This window comes from Miscanthus floridulus, chromosome 7 (genome assembly GCF_019320115.1).
Source record: "Miscanthus floridulus cultivar M001 chromosome 7, ASM1932011v1, whole genome shotgun sequence".
NCBI classification, from domain to species: Eukaryota; Viridiplantae; Streptophyta; class Magnoliopsida; order Poales; family Poaceae; genus Miscanthus; species Miscanthus floridulus.
Window position 1 is genome coordinate 6,784,950 of NC_089586.1, and position 10,090 is coordinate 6,795,039.

At 44.2% G+C, this 10,090-nt stretch overlaps 1 protein-coding gene and 1 pseudogene across 1 annotated transcript; both read right to left on the reverse strand.

Annotated features, from left to right (window-relative positions):
* Positions 1-614: 614 nt before the first annotated feature.
* LOC136466478 (uncharacterized) lies at positions 615-8,544 on the reverse strand. The gene is made up of 4 exons (XM_066464902.1): positions 7,548-8,544; positions 3,072-4,970; positions 2,775-2,964; positions 615-2,370 (listed from the first exon to the last, which is right to left on the reverse strand). Exons 1-4 carry the CDS (start codon positions 8,418-8,420, stop codon positions 1,214-1,216), a joined length of 4,119 nt encoding a protein of 1,372 aa, XP_066320999.1. The 5' UTR covers positions 8,421-8,544; the 3' UTR covers positions 615-1,213.
* A 942-nt stretch (positions 8,545-9,486) lies between these two features.
* LOC136464978 (helicase protein MOM1-like) lies at positions 9,487-10,088 on the reverse strand (annotated as a pseudogene).
* Positions 10,089-10,090: the final 2 nt, after the last annotated feature.

A 10,090-nucleotide genomic window follows, 5' to 3' on the forward strand; every position in this document is an offset into this window, starting at 1 on the left:
TTCAATCCACCCAGCTCGTTTGTATCGGCGCAGTTACGTACGTCCGTCTTCCAAAGTCAGCAGCACCTCCCATCCATCCAATCAAACCTTCGGCTTCGTTCCTCGCACATCGCCAACGCATGCACACGGACGACAGACAGCACGCTCGCGCAGGAATGGAATGGAATTGAATCGAAACCGAACCTGCCGATGCATGCCAATTTGCCACCGCACCGGCACCGCTCTCTCATCACCCTTTCCTGCTTCCACCGCCACCGTCCGGTCACCCACCCGCCTCATTTTCTGCACCGCGGCCAGGTACCTGCTGCTACTCTTATCTTGTGCCAACCGGGCCAGCTAGCGCTACCAGTAAGTACCAGCTGCAGCATCGCCATCCAGTGATCCAGTCCCAATGTCTCCCAAATCCAGACCAACATGTTCTCACACAGGTGACACAACACAGCCCCTACAGCAACACCCAGTATATGTATACGTATAAACCATGCTGCTACCCCTGCTAGCAGTGTGCAACCCACACAAACCGTATGTAAATAACATACTCCTACTACGAAAAATAGGAATGCCTCTTGTAAGCAGCGCAGCATATATACAAACAAAACTCCCCTGCTCTGCTGACACACTTGGCATTCCTCCACATGCATGCCCACTTCACTTCAGTCCAGTTCCCTACTTCCCTAGCACTAACAGGCCATCACCGTGCATGTGCAGGCGGCCGGCATGTGACCCTCCCAGTGCCAGCTACATGCCATGCCAACACATTCACCAGATCCGATCCGAGGCACAACCACACGTGACATTTTTTCAGATCAAAGGTTCAGCAACACCCATGCAGATTTTTCACATAATAATATGTACCAGTATCCCAACCACAACCAGGCCGCGCCAAACAATATATATATATATATAAACACGCTACTGACTAATGATCATTCCATCCCTGCACCAAATAATCATCATCAGTCTATGAAACCACAAGAAAATATACAGTGACTGCGCTCTATGTTAGGATTAGGGTTCATGCTCTCTGTCTCGTGCCATATGCTATCGCTATTCACTACTCTGCTGCTGCCGCCACGGCCCCCCAAAATGCCTGATGATGCACACTACCCTCACCAGAGCCAGACATCTCCTGCTTTCAAGGATGCTGCTGCTAAAGGGGTCCAGTGGGTGATGATATCGCTGCTCTACACATACACCGCTACTCTAGGCTCTACTACTCCTCGTCGTCAGATAGGCACACCACCTCTCTGCTGGCGCCGGAGCTTCCCTGGGGGGATGTGCCAGGGGGTCCACCAGTCAGGTCAGCACCTCCCTGTCCCTGGGGGTATGTGCCTGGGTGTCCACGAATGAGGCCAACCCTGAGCGATGCCTCCCACTCGAGCAATGAAGTGGATACCTGATAAGACTGGCTGCCTATGCGAACTGCGGGGTTCCGAACTCCAGCCGCTGCATTCAGTGGACCTGCCATGTTGTCGGGAGCTGGATTTGGAAACCTTGCTTGCTGTCGAGCCGCCATGGGAGCCGGATGTGAGCTTGGTGCGGTTGGCTGAACTGAGCTTGGTGCCATGACTTGGGGCAACCATTGTAGGAGGCGACGCAGCACCTCCTGACTCTGATCCCGGGCAGCCTGAGCAGTGCCTCCTATGTGAGCTAGAGCTTGCTGAATTCTTGATTCAGTGTTCAGTGGACCACCTCCCATGTGGTGAAAAGCTGGATTCAGACCTGGTGCTTGTTGGCTTGCCATGGCAGCTGGGATTCTGCTATTTGACTGCGCAAAGTTTGCCATCGCCTCTGGACCCGAACCTGGTAGCAGCGAGGATGCTGGGAAAGCTGGATGTGAGTTTGACGCAGATGGCATTGCCTGGTGGACTGAACTTGGTGCCATGGATGTCAATGGGATACCTGCCAGTGCATTGCCAGATGCAGAGCTTTCAAACATACCAGGGGAAGACTGTCTCGATGGTACAAACCCTGGATTGGTGATACTGGGCTGCTGTTCATCTCTGCGAACCATTGTAGACGGTGCCGGCATCCTGAGTTGCTGGAGATGAGGAGCAGGTCCACGTGATTGTGCTCCAACAGCTCCATAGATTCCATTTCGTGGAGGCATTGAACCAACAGGTGATGGTGCTGCCCTGGAAAGGTTTCCAGGTAAAACTGGTTGCAGTTGGATAACCCCAGAAGCCGGTGGCCGAGCCACCTGTGAAGGTTGGAGGTAAGGTCCTGTTGTATGAGATGAGATCAAAACTGGTGGTCGAGTGGCTAATGATGAGGCAACTGGTAATAATGTCGTTTGAGCTGCTGTTGTCCCACACGGAGCATGCTGAGAAGACTGGGGTGCCTGCCAAATTGTGGGACTTCCAGATCTCTCTGTAAAATAGAAGGAAGAAGCAAACCATGTATCACATGTTCCAAGGAATGAAAAAAATAAATTCAGCAACAATGTCAGATCTAAATACACAGATCAATGTAAAAATAATGTAATTCAACGAGCCAATCCAGGCAAAGCATATAGCATTACAGCACAAGAATCAAAACAGGGGGAGGGAAAACTCCACACACACATGCTATCATTCCACCATACAGAACACCCAGGTATGCAGGTCAAGGGGTCAGGTGAGATCAAAATGATTAGTCTTAACCAAACAGTGTTCAATCTGACAAGAAAAATAAAAAAAAACCAATGCAGGCTATGGAAGATCTGCATTAGGTATAAACCTCACAAGAGCAAAGAATACTAATACATAAACACAAGCACAAAGTTATGCTCGTACCTTGAACTGGAGATTCTTTCATTTTCTGAAAATTTTTAGCTAGTGATTGATGCACAAAAACTTTCGTGCAGATACGATTAAGATCTGTGGTCAACCGATGATACGCAGAATCTTCCTCTTGAAGTAACAACTCATATTTCTCCTTTACCTTCTCTATTTCTTGGTTGCACTCTGTTTGAAGTTGTGATTTCTGTCCGCAAGAAATTGTGCAGAGAAGGAAGAAATGAAAAGTCTCACGGTTAGAAAATGCAATCTAATGTAAGGATAAACCATGTACATAGAAGTAAATATGCAAACCTTCTGTTCATGGTTTTTACTGAGCACGGCGTTCCAGTATTTCAGTTTTTCAAGCTCATTTATTAGTGGTTCGGAACTACATAATAGACTTGCAGGTGCCACTGTAGATAGTTGGGCTAGCTGCTCAGGACCCGATGTCGTGTTTGGCTGAAGACCTATTTGAATTCTCTCATCAGGGTGTGTCCTCTCTGGTGGGATATGCTGAGCTGAGGTTGATGGCTGTGTTTCAGGCTGCAAGTTCTGAGCTGGAACGGTGCCAGATATGCCTGCTCCTTCTGCTTCCGCAAGTTGATCCTGCAATGGAGGAGATGACCGCATTCCGGACTGCAAATCTGGAGCTGACAACATACCACAAGTACCTGCTTCTTCTGCATGAGGATCAGATGAAGGTTCCACACTCTGCTGGACAGCTGTGCGTTGTGTCATAGGCATGCCAGACAGATCAGTTCTTTCAAGTGGAACATCCTCCTGTATTGTAACTGACGGTTGCAAATCCTGAGATGCTGAGGTGCACAAGAGACCAGCCCTTTCTGCTTCCTCAGACAGAATCAAGGTCGGTGGCTGCAAATCACCAACTGGATGCTGTGAAGTTGCTAAACTATGTTGGACATGGGGACTTGTGATTTCCAGTGCAGGCATACTTGCTTGACCATTCTCAGTTTCAGCTTCCCCAGAAAATGGCAGGGTGGACAGATTGCTGGTGGTACAAGTTAGATATTCTGTTTGGCCTTCCTCTGACAAATCAGTTCCTCTATCTGGCCGACAGCCTGTTTGGCTCCTGTCATCTGGGAACATTCTTTGAAGTGGAACATCCAACAATGACGTGGATGGCCGCATGTCACGATGCAAATCCTGTTCTGCCTGAGTACCCAACATACCTGGTGATTCTGACACAGCAGGTGTATGCCCTGAAGATGCATCGTTACTTTGCAGGGAAGACGTACTTGATATCTTAACAGGAGTTCCGACCTCCAAAGGAAGTGACAACATAGCTGAGCTTTGTGGGGCAGCCAAAATTGGTGACTCTGAGTGGGCTTTTTGTGCGTGAACAGTGCCATCATTATCTACATCATGATTTTTACTGCCTCCCTGTAATAAAACTGTTGTAGTTTCTGGCTGATGCCTTGTTTCAGAGCTGTCAGCATCCAGGGTTGAGCTTGATGGTTGAATATCAGGCTGCTGAGCAGCCTCTGTGTCCAGATTACTTGATGGATCTGCTTCTTCTGGTGGATGTCCCGAAATTGGTAACTTCCGTTGAGTGGGTAGACTTGTACTATGTTGTGCAGGCATACTTGACTGATCACTCTGAGTTTCAGCTACCGAAGCTTCTGGCACGACAGCTGGGTTGTTTGGAGCAATATAAGATCGACTTTCTGAATTCAATGGATCAGCAGCGACAGTGTAAATATTTTTTTCTTTAATTCCCGTACTGGAATCATCTAAATGGTCAGAAGTTGTCCCTTCCTGCAACATTCCAGTTGTTGTATCTGGTTTCATCTTACTGGAATCACCTAAATGGTCAGAAGTTGTCCCTTCCTGCAACACTCCAGTTGCTGTATCTGGTTCGTGGTTCATTTTACTAGAATCATCAGGACACACCTTCTGATGTTGAGCACCCAATGTTGGGCATGGTGTTTGCATCTCAGTTTGCAGATCCTGAGATGCCATTGCAGGTAATGCATCAGATGGTTCTTCTGCAGTTGGATGCTGCAAGGTAGTGACATTTTGTGGAGAAGCCAAAATAGGCAATTCCATGTGGTCCGGATCTGCTGCAACAGTACTATCATTTTCTGCATTGATTCCCACAAGAGAAGTTGCACTTCCTGGAAACATACTTGGATTAGCAATAATGTCTCCCTTGGCATGTTCAATACTTCTGCCATCACCAGTTGAAGATTCCTAAAAATAAGGAGGCTATTAGTGATCGGTAGTCAGGCATCACTAAAACACTTTACAGGGACAATCAACACAAACAATAAACAAAGCGCAATACAACAACAACAACAAAACCTTTAAGTCCCAAACAAGTTAGGGTAGGTTAGAGTTGAAACCGAAGCAATTAAGGTTCAGGCACGTGAATAGTTGTTTTCCAAGCACTCCTATCTAAGTCTAAGTCTTTGGGTATATTCCATCATTTCAAGTCTCCTTTTATTGCCTCTACCCAAGTCAACTTCGGTCTTCCTCTGCCTCTCTTCACGTTACTATCCTAGTTTAGGATTCCACTACGCACCGGTGCCTCTAGAGGTCTCCGTTGGACATGTCCAAACCATCTCAACCGCTATTGGACAAGCTTTTCTTCAATTGGTGCTACCCCTAATCTATCACATATATCATCGTTCTGAACTCGATCCCTTCTTGTATGACCGTAAATCCAACGCAACATACGCATTTCCGCGACACTTATCTGTTGAACATGTCGTCTTTTCGTAGGGCAACATTCTGCACCATACAATATAGCAGGTCTAATCGCCGTCCTATAAAACTTGCCTTTTAGCTTCTGTGGTACCCTTTTGTCACATAGGACACCAGATGCTTGGCGCCACTTCATCCACCCTGCTTTGATTTTATGGCTAACATCTTCATCAATATCCCCGTCTCTCTGTAGCATTGATCCTAAATATCGAAAGGTATCCTTCCTAGGCACTACTTGACCTTCCAAACTAATATCTTCATCCTCCTGAGTAGTAGTGCCGAAGTCACATCTCATATACTCAGTTTTAGTTCTACTGAGTCTAAAACCTTTGGACTCCAAAGTCTTCCGCCATAACTCCAGTTTCTGATTCACTCATGTCCGGCTTTCATTAACTAGCACTACATCGTCCGCGAAAAGCATACACCAAGGGATGCCCCCTTGTATGTCCCCTGTGACCTCATCCATCACTAAGGCAAACAGATAAGGGCTCAAAGCTGACCCTTGATGTAGTCCTATCCTAATCGGGAAGTCATCTGTGTCTTCATCACTTGTTCGAACACTAGTCACAACATTGTTGTACATATCCTTAATGAGCCCGACGTACTTCGTTGGGATTTTATGTTTATTCAAAGCCCACCACATAACATTTCTTGGTATTTTATCATAAGCCTTCTCCAAGTCAATAAAAATCATGTGTAGGTCCTTCTTCTTCTCCCTATACCGCTCCATAACTTGTCTTATTAAGAAAATGGCTTCCATGGTTGACCTTCCGGGCATGAAACCAAATTGGTTCATAGAGACCCGCGTTATTGCTCTCAAGCGATGCTCGATAACTCTCTCCCATAGCTTCATAGTATGGCTCATCAACTTAATTCCCCGGTAATTAGTACAACTTTGAATGTCCCCTTTATTCTTGTAGATCGGTACCAATATACTTCTCCCCCAGTCGTCAGGCATCTTATTCGATCGAAAAATATGGTTGAACAACTTGGTTAGCCATACTATAGCTATGTCCCCGAGGCATCTCCATACCTCGATTGGGATACCATCCGGTCCCATCGCCTTACCTCCTTTCATCATTTTCAACGCCTCTCTGACCTCAGATTATTGGATTCTCCGCACAAAGCGCCTATTGGTGTCATCAAAAGAGTCATCCAACTGAAAGGTTGTGTCCGTATTCTCACCATTGAACAATTTGTCAAAATACTCTTGCCATCGATGTCGGATCTCATCCTCCTTCACCAAGAGATGCTCCCTTTCATCCTTAATGCACTTAACTTGGTTGAAGTCCCTTGTCTTTCTCTCACGAACCCTAGCCATCATATAAATGTCCTTCTCTCCTTCCTTCGTATTCAAATGTTGGTAAAGATCCTCGTACGCTCTACCCTTTGCCACACTTACAGCTCGCTTTGCAGAATAAACAAAGCGCAATGGTTAAAGAAAATACACACAAAAAAAGCTCTAAGCACTGGTGAAGTATCAACAAAGTACACTTGTACAGCAAAAAGGCTTAAACACTTCGATTATCTTGGTGGTCTGGGAGCTGTAGAAGCATGGCAAGACCTGTGTGTTCAATAGATCTTCTATGAGTTCAGACACGGTTCTATGAGTTCAGACATGGTTGTGAGGGCAGTAATGGAGCTGTGGAGAAGGGTACCTTATGGTGTGCAGCCAAGGCTAAAGACCTCACTGATTTCTCAGTTCAGTACTTCAGTTGTTAGGTCGTTTCTTGTTTTGTTTGGTGGCACAGCTGTGATATGCAAATTGGTGTTTGTGTGAGTGGTTTGTAAGTGGTGTTGCATTTGGGTATATCCTTCTTCATGAAATGACACACAGATCTCATAAGCATTCAAGGGGAAAAAAGTAGTTGCATGAAATGGCTTTGATGTGATTTTATAGACAAGATAATCGCTCAAAGAATCTTTTGTGTCGAAAGATAATATAACAGATTTGATAGGCTTCAAACACAAAACAACCTCCAATCAAAGCACAGTAAACAAAAGCCATGGCGTATGACATATAACAAAAGAAAGAAAGAAAAACTCAGCTGACTAATGCAATACCTGATTGATTGAATCATGACATGTAGGAATAGAACTAGCAGAACAGGCTCTTTGGTAGTCAATTCCATCAGAACTACAGTGATTATTGTTATCTGGAAGATCTACAGATTCTGATGCTGCTCTCCCACCAGACCTCATATGAGCTTCTGTAGGCTCATTTCTCACTGCAAGTGTAGGACAAGCCTCTGGTGAAAATGAACTGCGTACAATAGTAATTTCCATCAATCTGTCATCCAAAAGCTGGTCACCATCCAAGGGCAAATTTTTGTCAACATGATTATCACCATTTTGCTTCTTAAAATGGATGAATTCCTCAACGACAGAATTGGAATCTGGTAGAGTAATGCAGGGATCAGGGAATTGATCTAATTCACCTGATATTACTTCGTGTTTGAGTTTTTCCTTCATCAGTTGCTCTTCAGCCAGTGTTGTAGAATGCAGCGCATCAAGTTTGAAAAACTGGAGCCTCATGTGCGCCAAAAAAGAATGCATAAACATAGTGAACCACTGAATCACTAACTTTATTTGGTCAATTTTCATCTCTTCATCAATGTTACTTGTCCTAATGTGTTGAACAACTGCATGGCATACCTCTTTCAGTTTATTAACTTGATTGTCTCTCTGTGTTCTTAAATTTAATATCTCAAGTTCTTGCTTCTCAATGATATCCCTCTCTCTTGAGGAAAAAATGCTGTTAAATAAGTCTATTCTTTTCATTGCAGCATTACTAGGAGATTCATCACTTAAGAGATGCTGTTCTCTGCCAGCATCTGGAGCAGATACCAATTCGAGCTCATCTGAAACCATCACCTTCTTCTCAGCGGCAGACGCGCTATCTTCAGTGCCATTTGTGAAGTTACCATGAAGATCCATTGCCTGCTTCGGCAAATTGTGGTCACTTCTCAAGTTAGCAGATGAGCTCTCATGTGGTGATAATCTATCATTGATTCTTCCACCTGGTTTATGTGCAACCTTTTCTTTTAAGATACCTATTCTTTATAGAAAAATTCTGAGAGCTCCTCACTGCATTCATATTTCAAGCCATCTGAAGCAAGGGCAAGTGATTCTCGATTGATCCAACTTAGTGTATTTCAGAAAAAGAAGCAGCACGCCAACACTGAAGCAAGTAATAAAGAAATTTATCGTATTTGGTAAAGCCGATGTAAAAGCAAACAAAGTAACACTAGTTGGTGCCTCTCTTACCAAGGCTATGTTGAACGCATGCAGTATGCACCGTGGCTCCCGCAACACTAGATGATTCTTTAAAAGATATTCAAGGAACTGCTTGGCTAGAAAGTGTACATTATCCTGCAGTTGTTAAGAATGAAAAGAGTTCAGAACCAGAGGAACAGATACTTCCACAAATAATGAAATCAGAATGACACTGAATGCAAACAAGAGATAGGGAGGAAAAAGTTAGCAGAAAGACTTTTCATGTTAAATAGAAAAAGCAGTAGTAGATCGCCGCTTCACATATGCATCAAGAATATATAACCATAAGTGTATCACAGGAAGTCTTAGCAAGTGCAGAAAAGATCAACTCTGAACTGCAGACACTGTCCTTGTTTTCTAGTTTAGAGCAAAAGAAAAAACAATAGAAGAGCTTAGACTATACATACTGGTAGCTTTAACACCATCATTAGCTTTGACAGCTCATGCTTAATTTCAGCGTGAAGACTTTTGGGTTGTGCTCATGTTTTCCACTCCTCAAAATGAACTTTATTAGGAAAAATGTAATATGTTCACATACAGAACAAAATACTAACTTCAGATTGTAATTTCAGATTGTTTTTACCTGTCTCAGGAAGTAGATGAAGGTCAGCACTTGATGGAGTACTAATTTCAGGAAGCAGGTCATGATTAATACATCCAAACGGAAATTTGAAGAACCTGCAGTTTCACATGTGTTCTAAGCTTCCTTCTGGATGTGTTAGTTTCTTCAGTGGGTAACTTCGATTGGTTTATAGTGTTGACAATAAGATTTCCCATCCAGCAAATTTAACCAGAATTTAGGTGGATCTCCATCCAGTGAAGACACCCCCTCCTTCTCTCCTATCAGAGTAATGTTTCTTGAATAAAACTCACCACTCATGCAAGCTTTTGATATGGTTGTACTATTTACTTTGCTGCTATCTTCAACCTCAGTAGACAGTTCAGTAAGAATTCCAAAATAACTTTATCCATAAAGATTGTGCCCCTTTCATTACTTTTACTTGCGCAGTTATCTTGTTGAAGCTCATCAACTCTGTTGAAGAGGAATGATACACCCCAGCTGACCAAGCAATGGCTTAAACTAGATGTTATGTCTTGGATGTTGCTATCAATAACCATGCTTTGCTTGGCGAGCACAAGACTCTTCTCCTCCACTGTGAAAGGAGTATATAAGCGGAAAATGCGCACATACTTCAGTTGTGACCCCTATCTTGAGCTTTCGAAGAGCCTTCAGATCATTTAGTGGACTCAGTCACTACCATAAATGATAATGGAATCAATAGATGAAAGATTAATGCTGGGTTGGCATGCACGGCTATCGATCAGAAAAA